The following is a 21,474-nucleotide window of genomic DNA, read 5'->3' as shown; positions in this document are numbered from 1 at the left end:
ATAGATAGATAGATAGATAGATAGATAGATAGATAGATAGATAGATAGATAGATAGATAGATAGATAGACTGACCAAGAGGGAGACCGGACAACAGAGAGATCAATAGATGGGTGGACGGAAGAGAAAGAGATAGAGACACACAGAGGGAGATCCAGAGAGTGAGATATATATTCCCAGTGGTGATTGGAAAGGCAGGGGCAAATACCTAAAGTACTCTATAAAAACGCGCGCACACACACACACACACACACACACACACACACACACACACACACACACACACACACACACACACACACACACACACACACACACACACGCTCTAGTCGTTCTCGGACCACTCCCCGCAATGATAGTTGCTATAAAGGAGCTCATCAATCCATCCTTTCATCCACCTCGGGTCCCCACTGGCCAGTTAACCGTGACCCATCTCCCCTTCTCCTCTGCCCTCCCCTCACATTGTTCCGTCCCTTCACTACCCCCCATCCCCGCCCCTCACCCAGGTTGAGGTAGAGCGCCAGCCGGCCCCGATGCAGCTCCAGGGTGATGTAGTCGCCCCGCTGGCCCTCCCCGTGGAGCAGCACCCCCTCAGCTTGGCGGCTCTTGAAGCGCAGGGAGACGACGTCCTTCACCGTGGACATGGACTTCTGGTTGAACCGGTAGAGCAGCGAGCTCCTGCCGTCAAAGTCGGCCACGTCAGACTCTGTTATTAAAAAAATAACAATAATCAGAATAAATAAATGAACAAATAAATCAATGTTGTATGCATATATTCAGTTTTGTCTGATTGGCTACCTCAAAGCATTTCTAATCAAACTTGGATTGAAGATAGCACCTTCAATGCAATGCATAGCACCAAGTTACTATATCAGGTGTTTAGTGATGAGAGATTCAACTCTTTCTGGAGATTTGGTTCTTGACGAGTCACTCGGTAAAACAACTCATTCACATTTCCGACTTTTCGTTCATTTGGTTCAGTTGGTAACTCATGCACATTGAGCGAGGGAGGACCTCCAGTGAACGATGAACGATCACTTGGGCTCTGAGTCGTGAATGGAATTCTCCCAGGAATTATTGAATACGGTCGATATTATTTATTTAGCTGCCATGCGAAGTATAAATCAGTCATAGTCAGGATTAATTAGGCCAAATGCCGTGAACTTTGTTGTGCCTTGGACTTTGATTTCGTCTTCAGCAATTATATTTGGATTGTGAGTTAAAGATTCACTCGACCGCCCACTCTTTTGCCGAAGCGACTGCCGATGCACGAGTCATTTAAAATAATTGCTTGTCATGAATGAATCGTTTGCGAATTATGCATCAATAGAGCTGTTATGCTGCAGGATAACACGATGTTAAAGAGAAGTACTTCCTATAAGAGTAGGCCAGGGAAGAGTATATAGTATTGAAATCGGATGCTAATTCAAAGTAATATTCCAAATACTATGTATGGTATATGATTAGTGAATATATTATACTAACTAATATACTATCCCAATTCTATATATTATCCCACACTATTCTTTGGAAAGAGATCACCCTTTATTTTACCATTCTTCCAAGGTCCTACCTTGCTGATCAAACCAAATTGATTTGTCTGTATACTAGAAAAAAAAAAAGTCAGTTTGAGACAAGTTATTCGTTTGGGAGATTTTTTCGGGCTTACCTATATATAATTCTGCTCCAGAGAGGTACTCATACATAGATTCATGAATTTGTGAAATGCCAGTCTGTAATGCGACAAAATGAGAATAGCCTAGCAATACTTTCTCTCTCTCGCTTTCTGTCTCACTTCTCTACCGCTCTCTCTCTCGCTCTCTCTTCATTCCCCCGGGTCTGTCTCTGTCCTTTCTTTGTCCATTCGAGATCTCTGTTTCACTTTGTCTTCTTGGGTTTCTCTGTCTTTGCATGTCCCCCCTGCACGACTTCAGATACTGAAGATATCAGTTGTGACTCACTCAAAACAAAAATGCATTTTCCTGCAGCAGCCATCTCATTAAATACCATCAAATAAATAAACAAAAAACAACTACAAAAACACATAAAATGATCGATCAGTCAAACAGATAAAAACACAAACAGTGATTAAAAGCTGGATTCTTGTTTTTGTATTGAGCATAAGGTGAAGCAGCTCCACGTTTCTATTGTATATGAACACAAATATATGTACAAGAATCCATAATAATCATATATGTTGGACATATATAGTATGGTGCATATGTCCATTTGATAATATTTCTAATGTGTAATTATTGCTCCTTTCATATCAAATTAAAACGAAATTGTACCATATGTGCTGTATAGGCCAGTTGATTACTATGTAATAAACATATAGTATATTGGCCATATAGTGATGATGGTCATAATCATGTTATAACACATACAAAAACATTGCATATAAGATCAGATATAAGTCATTTAAGTACAATATATATGATTCTGACTGACTTGTCAACATTTTAAAACCTGAAAACACTGCTAACTGAGGGACGATTAAAGCTGCAGTAATTCAGTGGCTCATCCATTTTAGTGCTGCTTTACAACATAGGGAGAGAAGTGTCTCGGTGACTCCCCCACTGCTTATTTTATCCATTTTATCACCTAGGAGGAGGACTCTAAGTTTGCTCTAAGGGGGCTTTTTTCTGTTGTGAGCATAAGTAAGGTATTCACGAGGAGTAGATGTGGATTAGTGGCTTGAATTTATGCATGTATGAATGTACTGTATAAATGAATATTTTCTCTAGGAAAGATAATAGAAAAATAGGTATATTTACCATACACACCTTTATATTTAGCAAATGCAAGAATTAAATAATGAGTTTTAGTAGTAGTACCTGCCATGCATTTGCCTATATGGAGAAAATGGCGTTAATAATAATAATAATAATAATAATAATAAAAATGACATTATTATTATTATTATTATTATTATTATTATTATTATTATTTCTGTTGTTTTTGTTAATATTATTGATCATCAACAATAATATAAATATGTATATATTATCGAATAATAATATAGATATACATTTACATTATTGATAGATGTATGTATTTCTGATGTAGCTTATCTTGATTATATCATGCCTTATATGTTATTGCTATTAAATAACATAGAGTATATATACTGTGTATATATATATATATATATATATATATATATATTTATTAACGCTTCTATATAATGCTTCTGGTTTTGATGCAGTATTTTAACAAAGCACACACTCAAATAAGATTAGAACTGGATAGACATAGTTACAGAGTATAGTAATAGTAATAGACATACAAATGGTATGTCTGTATTTCTGTGTGAGCTGGGAGGCCACGGTCCTACAGAGAGCCTCCACATGCCCTAGCTTTACCCACAATTCCCGGTGCCCTTCACCTTAAGCAGTCTCCCTCAGATGAGTAACCCTGAAGAGGAATGAGTCCTGGTAGGTGTCGGGGTGTGTGGACGGGCGGTGCGCTGCGGTGGAACTCACTGTAGGAGCAGCCGTACAGCTCCACCCTGAGGCCCAGCCAGCCGCTGGGGTTCCAGTCCAGAGGAACCAGACGCAGGAACCGGGTCCGGATGGAATGGGAGAGCTTGTTCTGCACCACACCTTCAGAGTTCACGTTCCCAACCAGCCTCTGTGGACGGAGAGAGATGTTTTTATTTCTTATTTTCATATTATTCTTATTCTATTGTTCTATGATAATTGCCTATTGTTTTGATGTGAGCTGCTGGGCCATTTTGCCCTGGGGGGTGAATAAAGTACCTATTTATATAGATAGATGGATAGATAAATAGATAGATAGATAGATAGATAGATAGATAGATAGATAGATAGATAGATAGATAGATAGATAGATAGATAGATAGATAGATAGATAAATAGATAGATAGATAAATAGATAGATAGATAGATAGATAGATAGATAGATAGATAGATAGATAGATAGATAGATAGATAGATAGATAGATAGATAGATAGATAGATAGATAGATAGATAGATAGATAGATAGATAGATAGATAGATAGATAGATAGATAGATAGATAAAACATTATCTATCTATCTATCTACATTAAGATTAGGAAAAAAAAAAAAATCAAAAATATAGGGGTTAGGGTTAATATAGGGTTAGGGTGTTCTGATAGCATCTGATCTAAAAAAAGGGAGAAATTCCCAAGCTTCTGAGGAAAAGTATGTTATGTGTTATATGGGGGGAAAAGAAAGAAAGAAAGAAAAAAAGAAAGAAAGAATCTCCCCCCGGGGAGATAAAAACGAAAAACGCTCTTGGTGAAATAGCGAGATGTCATAATTCTTCTTCATTTCCATCTCTCCACCACCCCATCACCTCACCCCTCCTTCCTTCACTGCATCAACAGCCTGCCCCGCCATGCCGGAGGATATAAACGCAGTGAGCGAGAGAGAGAGAGAGAGAGAGAGAGAGAGAGAGAGAGAGAAATATAAAGACACGGGAGAAGGGTGAGAAAAACACAACAACAAGAAAAAAAAAGGGAGAGAAGAGAGAAGAAAAGCCCTGAGATGACTGATCACAGAGGCTCTTCATAACAGGCGACGGGTTAGATCGATAACGGCACGGCGTGAGAAAAGAGTAATGGATGGACGGAGAAATGGATGGATGGATGGATGGATGGAACAATGGATGGTGGGTTGGATGGATGGATGGATGGATGGGTGTGTGGATGAACGGATAGGTAGATGGATGGATGGATGGATGGCTGGATGGATGGATGAATGGCCGACAGGCAGAGGTTTTTTTTTTTTGTTTTTTTTTTGAGGAATAGAGGTCAGGATTCCTCTCGGAGGGAACGCAAACGGGGCGACGCAGCATCTTTTGTGAGACGTCGAAGGAGCCGAGTGCGAGACCAGGCAGCTATTAAGGCCGTTAGTGTGATTTACGCCGGCGCTTTCCCCGATGTTTTGAACCCGTTTAAATGGAGCACGGCAGGTTTGAGGACTCGCAGAAGGCGCGGGTGGGGGTTGCAAGCTAAGCACTTTGCCACGCACGCTAACTCGTGTCTATGCAGAGGAGGCGATTACATCGAGAGAGTGTGTGTGTGTGTGTGTGTGTGTGTGTGTGTGTGTATGTGTGTGTGTGTGTGTGTATGTGTGGAGGGTGGAGGCTCATTTGTTTAAGGGCAGTGAGTGTGTGCCGTGAAAACGTTTTAATTTTCACTGAAAAAATACACTCGGCCACTTTATTAGGTACACCTTGCTAGTACCGGATTGGACGCCCTTTTGCCTTCAGAACTGCCTTAATTCTTCATGGCATAGATACAACAAGGTGTTGGAAACATTCCTCAGAGGTTTTGGTCCATATTGACATGATAGCATCACGCAGTTGCTGCAGATTTGTAGGCTGCACATCCATGTTGCGGATCTCCCGTTCCACCACATCTCAAAGGTGCTCTACTGGATTGAGATCTGGTGACTGTGGAGGCCATTGGAGTACAGTGAACTCATTGTCATGTTCAAGAAACCAGTTTGAGATGATTTGAGCATTTTGACATGGTGCATGATCCTGCTGGAAGTAGCCATCAGAAGATGGGTACACTCATATTTATGTCCATCCCTTTTATGTGCTCATAAAGGGATGGACATGGTCAGCAACAATACTCAGGTATGCTGTGGCTTTTAAACCATGCTCAATTGGTACTCAGGTCCCAAAGTGTGCCAAGAAAATATCCCCCACACCATTACACCACCACCACCAGCCTGAACCGTTGCTTCAAGGCAGGATGGATCCATGCTTTCATGTTGTTTACGCTAAATTCTGACCAGACCATCTGAATGTCAGCTGAAATCAAGACTCATCAGACCAGGCAACATTTTTCCAATCTTCTATTGTCCATTTTTGCTGAGCCTGTGCAAATTGTAGCCCCAGTTTGCCTTTCTATCATCTCGAACCAGTCTGCCCATTCTCCTCTGACATCAACAAGGCATTTTCGTCCACACAACTGCCGCTCACTAGACATTTTCTGTTTCTCGGACCATTTTTCTGGAAATCCTAGAGATGGTTGTGCGTGAAAATCCCAGTAGGTCATCAGTTTCTGAAATACTCAGACCAGCCCGTCTGGCACCAACAACCATGCCACATTCAAAGTCATTTAAATCCCCTTTCTTCCCCATTCTGATGCTCGGTTTGAACTTCAGCAAGTCATCCTCACCATGTCTACATGCCTTAATGCAATGAGTTGCTGCCATGTGATTGGCTGATTAGCTATTTGTGCTAACAAGCAAATGAACAGGTGTACCTAAAAAAATGGCCGGTGAGTGTATATAAATAATGGAAATCAACCTTTGTGTTGCAAGATCAAAATTGCAAGGCCACAGTAATTTATCGAATTAATCCGATCCAAATAGAATAGCCGATCTGTGTTCATCAGAACAAGTATTACTCTGAGAATGACAACTACACGTAGTGATGAAAGGCCCGACTCTTTGTTCGCTTGGTTCAGTTAGTTAAATCCACGGTGAGAGAGGGAGGACGTCTGGTGAACAATGAACAAAAGTTAATAATTGTCAGTTTGTGAATTGAAATTCACTCCCTGGACCGCTCAGTCTTCAGAGTGGCTCCCGACTCCAGAGTCATTTCAAAGAGTTGTTTACCACAAACTAATCACTCAAGAGTCTTACGTCACTATGAGTGAGCCGTAATAATAAGCACAGTTATATATGTTTATTACATTTTTAGTGGTTGCCGTAGGATTATTTTATTGTAAAAAGTGTGCCGCGGCAGAAAACGGTTGGGAAACACTTGTTTGGGGCACTAGTTACTTCAGTGCTTAGTGCTGCAAAGACAATCCATGGCACTTGGATGGAATTAGAAAAAAATATAATAATGTCCAGAAGTTGACGTCCTCAGGATGAGCCCTGGACTCGGATGTAGTCGACCCCCAGTTGCATCCTGGGAATCTGAGACTCGAACCGCCAACCCCTCTCCCTAACCGAACCTCACGAACCACCAACCATAACCTATTTTGGGGGCCGGGGGAAACACTCCAAATCTGTTTCTTAAGCCTACAAAGAAGGATTACTGCGAGTAGAATATGAATATTTAGGCCATTATGAACATGGGGAGAATTTTTGAAATTGAACAACAAAAGCTCTCTGTCATCTCACGGTCTTTTGAGTAGCTACTCCAAACTTTCTAATCTCGTAAAAGCAAAATGGCCGCGGGGCAACGCGCTACAGCGGAGTCATCCTCGCGTCTCATTAACTTCCACAGCAACGGAAAGGCACGTGGCTGTCCAAGTCATTACCGGGCCGCGTGCGATACCACAAGGACTGTTTATTCAAATCCGAGGCAAACCATGGTGAGGGCACCCTTATCCATGACGTCCCACTTTATAATTTCCACCCCACTTTGGATAAGGGTGCAACAGCAACAATACGTCTCCCCAATTACTGCACAGAGGTGAAGCGGAGCGCCTTTTCATAGAACCCCGTGGGTGCCGGCGACCTCTCTGCAGGGCCGGCTGGGGCAAGGTTAGTCATCGCCAGCATAAACAGCCCTTAACCCCACAGTGACTTCATTATTTCCATTCACGTACCGACTGCTGAGCCTGTTCATTAAGACTCTTTACTCTTCCACTCGTCTGATGGGTTCCCTCGTGCAACTCCTCGCATGTCAGTGTGACCTCCAGCGAGCGCTGGTTTGCGCCAGTCCCTTGGGAAATGCCGGGAAGCTATGCAGTGACCGCTCCCTTGTCCGAAAACGGTCCTCAAAGGCTGGTTGATGCGTATACCGCAAGGATGTGGGCGAGATCATACCTCTAGCTGTGACCTTGACCAAAAATAAATCCAAACATCGCAGACCTATGGTGTGGCTATGGAAAACTGAAAGACGGCCAAAGTGAGGGTACTACCATGCAAAGGGCTAGTAAGAGGTTAAAGTAGGGTTGCTATTTTTCAACCCAGGCCTTATGAAAACGTTGGTGAGAAGCTGCAGCAGAGTTGTGGGTGCCTAAAGTAAAGCGGTGGGCGAGGTTGTGCCATGGACAGTTATAAATAATGGGAATCAACATATTAATAAGGCCTGAGTTGGAAAATGCCAAATCATTCACCAATTTACCAATGAGGGAAAAGTCACAAATCCTCACCGTACTTATCAAAACAAATCACACAATTCTTCATTGTTCAGTCACTTCCCTACCTACCTTCCCAAAGACCTAGCTACCTTTCTACATCTACCTAACAACCTACCTACTTTCCTACCCTCTGCCTACCAACCTACCTACCTACTGTTTACCTACCTATCTACCTACCCACCAACTTTCTACAACCTACCTACTTATTTCTGCGTTCCGACCATCTACCTACCTACATACCTTCCTACTTATCTTCCTAAATACCTATCTACCTACTTACCTATCTTTCTATATCTACCTGACAACCAACCTACTCTCTACCTACCTACTGTACCTACCTCCCTACCTTCTACCTCCTACCTACCTACCTACCTACCTACCTACCCAACTGCCTTCCTACCATCTACCGACCTACCTTCCTACCTACCAAACTCCACTGCTGTCTACTTCACAAATTCTACCTTGTAGCTACACCTTCCTCACTAACTTACTGACTTTTTAAGTAACACAGTTGGAATGGATAATTTCACCTCGGCAGCAGCACCAATTTGCGTTTGCGCAAACAAGGTTTGTTTTGCATCCCTATCACTAATTCCATGTGCATAAGCCCTAACAAGCAATTCAAACCTTGCGAGAGCTCCAACAATCCAGAAAGAGGAGGAAAAAACAACAACATTGTTTAAGACTTTTCACCGATTATGATCAGCCGCCACTAGAACCCCCGCCGGCAGGTATTTTTTAACTTACCTGGCGAGCGCAGTCGTCAGTGTTTAGCCGATTTTTTTTTCTGTTTTACGGCGGGGAGAGGAGAAGGAAAGAGATATGCGTCATGCTTTGAAATGTGAAGTTATCTTAAAAGCCCCTTAAACATAAATTCAGCAAAAAATAATAATAATCTAAAACAACAACACGTTAGTGAATGTCTTTTCTCTTGAATAGATTAATAATTAAAAATAATAATAATAATAAAATCTCAATTTGTGTCAGGCTTCATATTGCACCAAGTCTTTATTTCATCAGTGTTTTTATCTGAAGCTTTCCTCAGTAGTAATTTCCATGTCTTTTCTATCTGGCTTTGAGGATAATTAGGTCATTAATACCTCACAGTGAGTTTTTTTGTCGTTGTTTTACACATTTCCCTCCAAATCCTCCATTGTGCGTTTTGTCTATAGACTCACGGGCGACTCACACAGTGGAGATTAGCATTTTGCCACCAGAGAGAATGAGAAGAAGCAAGCGATTAATTATAGTTTGTGTGCGTGTGGAGTCTGGGGCATGTTTGTACCACCATCCTGCCATCACGGCCCTCAATGTTAACTAACATTTCCCGTCTGACTTCCTTCCTACCTACCAACCTTCGACCTTCCTATCTAGCAACCGTCCTACCTACCTACCTGCCTGCCTACCTATCTTCCTACTTTCAACCTTCCTTCCATCCTACCTACCTACCTACCTACCTACCAGGTACCAGCTACCAGCTACCTACCTACCTACCTACCTGCCAGGTAAGTTACCACCTACCTTTGACTTTCCTTCCTAACTACCTACCTATCTGCCTACCTACCTTCCTACCTTCCTATATTCCTTCTGTACAACCTATCTTCCTACCTACCTACCAACCTGCGATCTTCCTTCCTTCCTTACTACCCACCTACCTTCCTACCTTTGACTTTCCCTCCCTCCTACCTACCTACTTACTTACTTACCTACCTACCTACCTTCCTTCCTCCAGTTGACCTTCCTACCCACCAACCTACCTACCTACCCACCTACCTACCTACCTACCTTTCTACCTACCGACCTACGTACCCACCAACTGACCTTTGACCTACCTACCAACATATATACCTCCCTACCCACCTACCTACCTACCTACCTACCTACCTACTTACCTACCTTCATTCCTACCTACCCACCTACCTTCTTACCCAGATACCTACCTTGCTACCTAGCCACCTGCCTACCCACCTACCTATCTACCCACCTACCTACCTTCCTATCTATCTACTTATCTACTTATCTACCTACCTACCTACCTACCTACTTACCTACCTACCTAACTTCCTACCTACATACTCATCTACCTACTACCTACGTTCCTGCCTTTTGACCAACCTACAGAACGGGACCAAGAATGACATGAAGAATGGTTTGTGTGCGTGTGGACTCCGATACATGTTTGTACCGCCATCCATCATAGCACTCGACATACCGAATAACTAACATTTTTGTTTCTGCTTACTGTGATTTCATATTTGGTCTTCTGCTCTTCCAGCTGAGCGTGGCACTGAGAGCCAATCTGCCAGAACAGAGGGTAAGCAGTCGGCGCGCCTAGCGTTTTCTAGCAGCTGCTGTTCTCTCATTAGCCCCCTTGGTCCAGGTACAGGCATAGAGCCATTACCTTTGAACTTCACTTGTTAAAATGCCAGACGGACGTCAATTAATATCTCCCAAAGGCATGGGCTAAAGCCGTGGTTAGCCACCTTTGGAGTGGACTTCATTAGAGGCATCTCACTAATTAGCTGCCACTCATCCCACCCCATCTTTAATCCATGGCCCGCAAATAAAAAAAAAAACTGCCGGTGCATGTCACCCCAACCCACCAGGTGGGGTTAAGCACTCTGTGTGTGTGTGTGTGTGTGTGTGTGTGTGTGTGTGTGTGTGTGTGTGTGTGTGTGTGTGTGTGAGTGTGTGTGTGTGTGTGTGTGTGTGTTTGTGTGTTTGTGTCTTTGCGTTTTTTTTTTATTTAACATGTTTGCAAGATGAATGCTGATGTGTAAAAGTGAATCAGAAAATGTCATAATCCTTATCAACCTACCTACCTACTCCCCTAACTACCTATCTACCTACCTACACACCTACCTACCTACCTACCTACCTGTCTACCTACCTACACACCTACCTACTTACCCACACACCTACCTACCTACCTACCTACCTACCTACACAACTACCTACCTACCTACCAATCAACCTACCTACCTATCTACTTACACACCTTCCCACCTACCTATCTACCTACCTACCTACCTACCCACCTACCTGCCTACCTTTCTGCCTACCTACCTATCTACTTGCCTGCCTGCCTACCTACCTACCTACCTGCCTGCCTACACATCTACCTACCTACACGTCTACCTACCCATCTACCTACCTACTTGCACACCTTCCTGCCTATCTACTTACACACCGTCCTACCTACCTACCTACACACCTACCTACCTACCTATCTACTTACACACCTACCTACCTACCTACCTATCTACTTACACACCTTCCTACCTACCTACCTACACAACTACCTACCTACCTACCTACACACCGACCTATCTACTTACACACCTTCCTACATACCTACCTACCTACACACCTACCTATCTACTTACACACCTTCCTTCCTTCCTACCTACCTACCTACCTACCAATCTACTTACACACCTACCTACACACCTACCTATCTACTTACACACCTTCCTACCTACCTACACAACTACCTACCTACCTACCTACACACCTACCTATCTACTTACGCACCTTCCTACCTACCTACACAACTACCTACCTACCTACCTACACACCTACCTATCTACTTACACACCTTCCTACCTACCTACCTACACAACTACCTACCTACCTACCTACACACCTACCTATCTACTTACACACCTTCCTACCTACCTACCTACACAACTACCTACCTACCTACACAACTACCTACCTACCTACACACCGACCTATCTACTTACACACCTTCCTACATACCTACCTACCTACACACCTACCTATCTACTTACACACCTTCCTACCTACCGACACAACTACCTACCTATCTACTTACACACCTTCCTACCTACCTACCTACACACCTACCTATCTACTTACACGCCTTCCTACCTACCTACCTACCTACCTACCTACAGACCTACCTACCTATCTACACACCTACCTATCTACTTACACACCCTCCTACCTTCCTACCTACCTACACAACTACCTACCTACCTATCTACTTACACACCTTCCTACCTACCTACCTACCTACACAACTACCTATCTACTTACACACCTTCCTACCTACCTACCTACCTACACACCTTCCTACCTACCTACCTACCTACCTACACAACTACCTATCTACTTACACACCTTCCTACCTACCTACCTACCTACACACCTTCCTACCTACCTACCTACCTACACACCTACCTACCTATCTACACACCTTCCTACCTACCTACCTACCTACACACCTTCCTACCTACCTACCTACCTACACACCTTCCTACCTACCTACCTACCTACACAACTACCTATCTACTTACACACCTTCCTTCCTACCTACCTACCTACACACCTACCTACCTATCTACACACCTACCTATCTACTTACACACCCTCCTACCTTCCTACCTACCTACACAACTACCTACCTACCTACCTACCTACCTATCTACTTACACACCTTCCTACCTACCTACCAACCTACCTACACAACTACCTACCTACCTACCTACACACCTACCTAACTACTTACACACCTTCCTACCTAGCTTCCTACCTACAAACCTACCTACCTACCTGCCTACCTACCTCCACACCTACCTACCTATCTACTTAGACACCTTACTACCTATCTACCTACCTACACAACTACCTACCTACCTACCTACACAACTACCTATCTACTTACACACCTTCCTACCTACCTACCTACCTACACACCTTCCTACCTACCTACCTACCTACACACCTACCTACCTATCTACACACCTTCCTACCTACCTACCTACCTACACACCTTCCTACCTACCTACCTACCTACCTACACAACTACCTATCTACTTACACACCTTCCTACCTACCTACCTACCTACACACCTTCCTACCTACCTACCTACACACCTACCTACCTATCTACACACCTACCTATCTACTTACACACCCTCCTACCTTCCTACCTACCTACACACCTACCTACCTATCTACACACCTACCTATCTACTTACACACCCTCCTACCTTCCTACCTACCTACACAACTACCTACCTACCTACCTAACCTATCTACTTACACACCTTCCTACCTACCTACCAACCTACCTACACAACTACCTACCTACCTACCTACACACCTACCTAACTACTTACACACCTTCCTACCTAGCTTCCTACCTACAAACCTACCTACCTACCTGCCTACCTACCTCCACACCTACCTACCTATCTACTTAGACACCTACCTACCTATCTACCTACCTACACAACTACCTACCTACCTACCTACACACCTACCTATATACTTACACACCCTCCTACCTTCCTACCTACCTACACAACTACCTAACTACCTACCTACCTACCTACCTACACACCTACCTATCTACTTACACACCTTCCTACCTACCTACACAACTACCTACCTACCTACCTACCTACCTACCTACACACCTACCTATCTACTTACACACCTTCCTACCTACCTACCTACCTCCACACCTACCTACCTATCTACTTAGACACCTTCCTACCTATCTACCTACCTACACACCTACCTACCGACCTACCTACCAATCTACCTATCTTTCTCTTTGTGCGGTTTCTCTGGAATGAGTTGGACACTGGTTGCAGGAGCCCCAGGTCCCTTTTGTGACCGTTTGAGGTAGGGTTAAAAATAAACAGAGTAATAGCAGCTATTTCCACCTTGGCTGGTCTGCACTCAGCGTGAGACTTCCACTTCCCTTTACTCAGTCTGAGAAATTGCGAGTGACTGATTGCCTGCGACTGAAACTACAGTGAAGAGCAAGAAAAACCTGTGAAGTCTTCATACTGGCCAACACATTGTCAATATGCTCTCTGTAATTACTGAAGTGGAAGTGATAATTCCTCAATTTTAAAAGTAACCTGACATTTTGATAGATTCTTTGGATTGAAGAACATCCACAGTATGATGTTTTTCTCCTGAATGATATGCAATCATTCCAGCAATTATTATTTGAATACACACAGCTGTTTTGTCCACTGTCTTATGTAAAGCTCAACTACTCACTTTCACTCTAGAGTGTATTCACTATAAATACAGCTCAAGAAAGCAGCACTTGGAATGGGTTTTGCCATGGACGTGTAAAAAAGCTAACTGTATGTTATGTTTGATTTTCCTCCCTCATTCTTAGATCCCGTGTACTGTAAATAATACATTTTCAAGAGATTTGTGAAGGAGAATAAATAATTGAAGTCGATGCAAGGCAGTGGACATACTGTTTACCCTCCCACTTCCACAGGCCTCTAATTTCCCATAACGTTGAAAGAAAAAATGGTAAGGAAACCACAGCCTTCTGGTTTACTATGATACTATACAAAACAAATAGTTTTAGCTTTTTTCTTCAACTGGCTCCTGATCTCTCTCTCTCTCTCTCTCTCTCTCTCTCTCTCTCTCTCTCTCTCTATCTCTCTCTATATATATATATACATATACTGTATATATACTGTATATATATACTGTTTATATATAAATACTGTTTATATATATCTTTATCAATAAAGGGCCAAATAAATAAATTACAATTAAAATAATTAATTGTACAAATATTATGTGATTAATCATATACAGTACACTGTATATAAGATTTGATTCTTTGTCATTTCTCGGCATACACCGAGAAAGAAATTATTTATCTGCATTTGACTCATTCTAGGAGCAGTGGGCCGCCGAGGTGCAGCGCCCGGGGGGCAAACTCCAACTCTTCTGCCAGTGCCTTGGTCAGGGGCACCGACAGGAGCATTAACCCCTAACACACATGTCTTTGATGGTGGGTGGAAACCCACGCAAACACGGGGAGAACAGGCAAACTCCACACAAAAAATACCTGGAATGGCTAGGGTTTGAGCCCAGGACCTTTTTGCTGTGAAGCAACAGTGCGAGCCACCATGTCGCCATTTGTGTGTGTGTGTGTGTATGTATGTGTGTGTGTGTGTGTGTGTGTGTGTGTGTGTGTGTGTGTGTGTGTGTGTGTGTGTGTGTGTGTGTGTGTGTGTGTGTGTGTGTGTGTGTGTGTGTGTGTGTGTGTGTGTGTGTGTGTGTGTGTGTGTTTGTGTGAGTCAACCAATTTAAACCCTGATGGAACAGTGTTTGACACAACTGGGGCGTACACAATAGGTCATTAACAATTGATGGCACTCACAAAATCAGGCGGCAAAAACAGGCTGTGTTTTTTAAGACACTGACTCAATTATGCACAGGCAGGCGAATAAGCCAATACACAGTCACATGGGAGAGACAGAAAAGACTCGCTTGGCACAACGTACAGCTGAACTTGCACACTCGATAAGTCTCTAAAAATGTAAGGACACCTAGTGACGTCGGGATACTTTAACAACGGGCATGCAGAACAGAACATAAATATATATTTTTTAATCAGAATTGACTCACCCCGACCCCATCCTCCTGCCGGTACTGCTTCCAGGCTCGGCCTGTGTCGCTGTAGAGCAGCAGGTAGCTGCTGACCCAGTCTGAGCTGTCGTAGCGCCCCTGTGTGGCCACGGCTGTCACCTCCACCCGGTCCCGGAGGTCCAGCTGCAGCCAGGGCTCGCGGTCCGTCACTAGGGGAGACCAGCCGCCCGCCCCTGGAGAGAGGCCAAGGGCGAGGAGAACAAATGGAGGGAAGGAAAGAAGGCGTCAGTATCCTTTAAACATTCTGTCGATGCACAGACGACCGATAGTTGTTTTTTTTCCCCCTTTGCACCACAGTGCTCGGTGTCCTTCAGCTTCGGGGTTTCAGATTTCCATCTCGGCACTGGCTGGTTGCGCTGCATTTTTCTGCATTGTCGATGTTCATCTCGTGTAGAAATGGTAGCCTCTCAGAGATATAGCCAAACCGGGGAGATTCTAAAAGGCTTAATGTAGTTTCATTTAGCTTAACAAGGTAAAAACACTATTGGTTAATCAAATCTTTGGAATGTTACCAGTTTTAAGATAATAACATACTACCCTGAAATTATATATAAAATATATATATATGAAAATATATAATGAAAATCAAATATAACTCCCATAGATTTTTCTATTAATTAATTTAGGCTGAAAATGCCTTGAAAATTGGAGCTCAATTGGACCACCTTCAAGTCAAGATCTCCAATTTATGACCTCAATTAATTTGGTTTCTTTTTATTCCGATGTTAGGTCATTTAGCCCCATTAAACTGCCAATCTCGAATATTTAGTGACTATAGCGAATATAGCAACTTCTTATTGTTATGAAGAGTGGCCCAGGTGCTAAATACCACCTCACTGACATCACACAGGTGACAGTTTCGATCTCTGGGAAGCTAGGTCTAAAAACGCACCTGCAATTACCACTTTTTGCCATAGGTGCAGCCAAAAACAACAGAATGTAAATCATTTCGGCCTGTTTTCCACTTTCACAAAAAAAGTCAATTTAGTATTAACGCTCTTCATCTGCTCACCACTGATGATACATGTGCCCACAACTGGTATTTTTTTTAATTTTTTATATTTAATGTTAAATGTGTTATTTCCTCTTTAAGCCATTCCCCATTAAGCCAGTAGTATGAACCCCAAATCATTGGCTAAACTCAGGCCACAAGCAACAGAAGTAGGAGTGTAAAAAGAAAAGCTACAATGCAGCCATCACTGTCTGAGTCATTAACTATGTTCGTGTAGTCCAGGGGTCGGGAGCCCTACCAATTATGGCTCTTTCGATGACGGTATATGGCTCGCAGACAATTTTGAGCAAAACATTTTCATCACAATTAACAAGTAATAAATAATTATTCTGTGTCATTTTAAAGTAAAACAGGTAGGACAAAATACAATTTTGAAAATAAAATTCTAAATATAAATGTGGCGGACAAAGGGGCGTAGTCGAGCACTGGCTGCGGACCACATAAAAGACAAAGGGGCGCCTTTTACTCTGCGCCCTGCCCCTCCCGGGTCTCTCTCACCACTTGTGGGAGTCTCTGCCCACAGGTAAGGCTTTAGGGAGGGAGATAGAGTCTTTCTGGCCATCGTACGCCCACATGGTGACAGTTTTATTGTTCATTTCAATATGCGGCACGCAGGCCACAATTATATATATCACTGAGGATTATTATAATAATTTTGGATAATAATGATCCTCTTGGGCGCAGGAGGAACGGCATTCAACTGCTGGGCTGCTTACGAGTCCGTGCGACGATCCCCTCTGTAAGACAGACAAACATGAAGAAAACTCCCTGCCTCCAGTCGGACCTATCAGCTGAACACAAGTGGACAGAAACGGAAAAAACTTCAATATGTATGTGACAAATAATCTCTTGAACTTGAACTTGAACTTGAACCTGAAGACCAACTGATTCTTAAACTTGGAACGAGCTTCCCCGTCACATAGCACACAATGCAGCGTGTGAGTATTGACCATGTTTGGCTCTACATGCGCATGTGAGCAGTCTTTCTGGCATCTGAGAAACATTAAGAGCAACCTACGGTCACGTTGAACTGATGAGCATAAAGGCAGCATGAACCTTAACCTCACTACGTATGAACCAGACTACAAGGCCATCAGCAGAACCATGCAGCACCAGAAGTCGCATTAATGGTAAAAAGTATTTCATTTATTATTGGTTAGCTACAGTATAACAACAATATTATTAAGAAGAATAAAGAGAAATTTATTAAATATAGCACTTTTTGAAGTACTCAGAGATGTGTTATACGTTAAAAATGTATGCCTTACTTAAAAAATGCACACATTAAGTTGCATTCAATTTTATTAAATATTATGTGGCTCACAAGGAAATACATTTAGAAATATTTGGCTTTTATGGCTCTCCCAGCCAAAAAGGTTCCCGACCCCCTGGTGTAGACGGATTATACTATCTATACATGATAATCTATCCATCTATCTCTTTAATCAAAAAATGAACCATAAAACAACATCGTAAAATGCAAGTTTGTCACTCTATATATAAGCAGGAGCGTTCACTGCATTCTGAAATGTACCCACTCCCCATCATATAAGGCGTGATCAATTGGGTAACAAATTAGCCTTTCACCTTTGTTGATTACCGACATTGTTACTTTGGTCCCTCCATTGACTCCATGGCTACTTCCGCCTGTGCAGCCTGTCCCAGGAGCCGGCACGCCTCATTAGACTTCCAGATTCCCAAAAGAACCAAAACGTGCCGGTGAATTAACAGGAACCGAGAACATTGCGGTGATGAACACAACTCCGTGAATAAAGGATGGAGGTGGGTGATGGGTGATTTATTTTCTTTGTTGGCATAGATAGTGGCAGTTTGGGTGGTTTTTGTGCTGACATAATCACCCACGCATATCGTCTGTGTAATCCGACAAAAGAAGTGGGTTACTTTCGAGCGGGTTCATCCCTGCCAAGAGAACAAGAGTGGTAGTTCTATTCTTTTTAAAACATGTTCTATGGACGATATATATATATATATACATATATATATATACATATATATATATACCAATTAGTCCTGGGAAGATTGACTCCATTGGGTGATTCGTTCCTTTGGAGTCAGTACATCCAAGTATATCGAGTCATTTGATTCCTCAAAATGATCTGTTTGTTCACTTTCGACAGGCACTAACACTAACACTGATATCATTAGTTAAGACCGGGTAGGGGGCTGCCTGGACCATCAAACATGCAGCTGTTTTTTGATACACTAAGCTCAGGCATTCTTCGAACCAGAGAAAAGCCAAGCCAACAACACAGAAATGTTAGCGTAAGCGCGTGACTATGGCGGTGCCTAGTTGGCAATTAGGTGGGGGGCCCCGCCCCCACACCCCTGGGCTGTCAGGCTGTGGAGGCATGTTGGGCCCCAGCGGAGAGGCCTCATTACAGCCGTGGTGGTGCTGTGGGGGAACAGCACCATGGGAGCAGATGAGTGCAGAATATCAAGCCAGAGACTCCGTCATGGAGGAAGCATCGTTTATGGACCCCTCCCCCAGGGAGCAGGGCTATACTGTTTGTTACAGCAGAAGCTGGTGTGCGCTCGGGGACTAAAAATAGCCTGACGGTTATTCCGGAGCGCTTTCTTATGCCTCTATACACTTGCATTAAAAACACATAATTTCCTTTAGCGTTCTGATTATTTACCATCTACTTTGTTTATTTACACTGGTACTCTGCCTTGTCTCTGTCTTCCCAGCATGTTTTTTCTTCAGACTTTGCCTATGTATAGTAAATAATACACCACTGTATTGGACAGACTCATTGCATGTTTTTTAGATAAGCATCAGTTTGTGGGTTGTGTTTCATCAAAGTCTAGCAATATACTACTTTGATGGTTTTGTCTTCGATGGCTTTCACCTTTTAAGTGGCTATCTTTGGAATCACGAATAGACAAAATATACAATACAAGATATACAATAACAGAAAAACAACAAGTAAAAGGTATTTAAAGTTGAAGTAACTAAATCACAATAGGGCTGTCAAACGATGTTTCGATATTTGAAAGCTATTCGAATTGTAAAAAAAACAACCCTTAGAATCTGAAAATTAACCTTAAAAAATAAATGCAGTGTTTCAGTAGAAATTTTTTATTTTTTATAAATTGTTGCGTGCATATGTTTTCATACATGTATATCCTCTTTGTGAATGAGGTTTGTTGGTGTGTCGAGAATAAGGGGAGTATGCTGTTGCATCACTGGATTTTCGTCAACACCGCGGCCAAAGCAGGCAAGCATGACCACTTTCACCGCGAGGATTACCAACTGCCTGCCAAACGGCAATTATAGATTCATTGACCGTTTTATCTGCAAAGATATGTGGCCGATCAACATCTTGCAGGGGTCTGGATTTAAAGATTTCACCCACGAGCTAGAGCCAAGGTACACGGTCCCAAGCAACCTGACCATCACCGACCGAGTTGGAATGTCATAGTGCAGAGATACCCAACCAAGCTGCGGACCGTGCCGGACCATGGTGCAGTTGCCACCGGCCCGTGAGAACGTGGGTGGGAATTCTTTATGGAACGATCTGCGATCTGGTTTGCAGCAGAGCAGCAGCAATAAACAGAGAAAATTAAATACATCTAGAATAAAAACACAATGTTTTCATTTGCTTTGTTTTGAGAAAAGATTACTCTGATGGGAGCTGCAGAGCTATTCCGTATTGGTGCCTATCCTCCCCCACCCCCACACGCACATTTAAAAATTGGAATATACTGTATATCCAAATATATTCAAACTTTTCAGAAGGAATATTCAAACGTGATTTTTGGCCAACGTTGACAACCCGAGCAGCATGAGCCAACTAACAGTTCAAAAGAGGCCAAATAGTTGGTGCCCAAATTGCAGATTCATCGGTCGCAGAAACAGCACAATTATTTATGTATGAGTCGAGATGAACATCCTCGAAAATCTTGATGGCAGATGCCACACATAGACAAACTGCAAAGAGACTCAGCAGTAAGAAGTTTAAACTGACAGACAGTGATGGACAGACACTTAGCAAGATAGTAGATCTGTAGATGCCACAAAAATACTGCCCCCAAAAAAAGTACCACGGAATTGAATCAGCACTTGTGAGCCAGTCTCAATGAAAACAACATGCCATGAGTTTCATAAAGCTGGAATTTGTGGTCCAATGGGCAAAAGACAGTAAGGGTTACAAAACCTGGACCCCTCGGCAATGGAAATGAATGGTCTGAATATGGTCTGATGCTTTATTGTACACCCTATTCCCTACATCTGTCCAGGTTTATATTTGGTGAACCCAAAGGATGCCTTCAACCATTGATGTCTGTTAGCATAATTTAAACATGGTGGGGGGATCCGTAATGGTATGGGCAGCCATCTCGTGGGAGTCATACCGGGTTCAATAACTGCTCTACATGGTCATATAACTGCCAAGGACTATGAGGCCATTTAGCAAGACCAACTGCATCTAATGGTGCCAACAGTGTTTCCTGTTCGCCCCATGTTCCAGGACAATCATACCCCTATAAACACAGCGCTGAGCAAATTCAAGAGTGGTTTCATGAACACCAGTATGCAGTCAACCCCCTACCATGGCCTCTCCCGGGCACCCAATCTCAACATCATTGAACCTTTATGGAAGGTTCTGGAGCAAAGAGTTGCTAAGTATATTTCCACCTCCTCCATCTTTAAAGAACAGATGCTTTTCTTCTTGAAGAATTGCGCAATAGCCCACTACATGCAGTTCAGGACTGGAGGACACCATTCCAAGAAGAATCAACAGCTGTTCTGAAGGCAAAGGGTGGCCCAACTCCTTATTATTCCCTACACATTCATACTGTTTAACACTAGGGCTGCCGCCTGAAAGTCAAATCATCAGTCAGAAACCCATAAGTCGATTACAGTCGGTATTACAGTAACGGGATAAAACAAAT

General features: G+C 42.9%; 1 protein-coding gene across 1 annotated transcript in view; it reads right to left on the bottom strand.

The window, feature by feature from the left end:
* The window catches only part of LOC307244375 (contactin-associated protein-like 5), a gene marked incomplete at both ends in the record, with an annotated part of 122,216 nt that overhangs the window by 36,609 nt on the left and 64,133 nt on the right, over positions 1-21,474 (bottom strand). The window contains 3 exons of the mRNA XM_080019524.1: positions 502-705; positions 3,485-3,632; positions 15,528-15,721. Of these exons, the coding sequence (XP_079875650.1) occupies positions 502-705; positions 3,485-3,632; positions 15,528-15,721 (546 nt within the window). The remainder of the gene's footprint in view (positions 1-501; positions 706-3,484; positions 3,633-15,527; positions 15,722-21,474) is intronic.

Source organism: Zeus faber, assembly GCF_960531495.2.
Source record: "Zeus faber genome assembly, chromosome: 18".
Taxonomy (NCBI): Eukaryota; Metazoa; Chordata; class Actinopteri; order Zeiformes; family Zeidae; genus Zeus; species Zeus faber.
The sequence above is the reverse complement of the archived record's forward strand: the minus strand, read 5'-3'. Positions and strand labels throughout refer to the sequence as shown.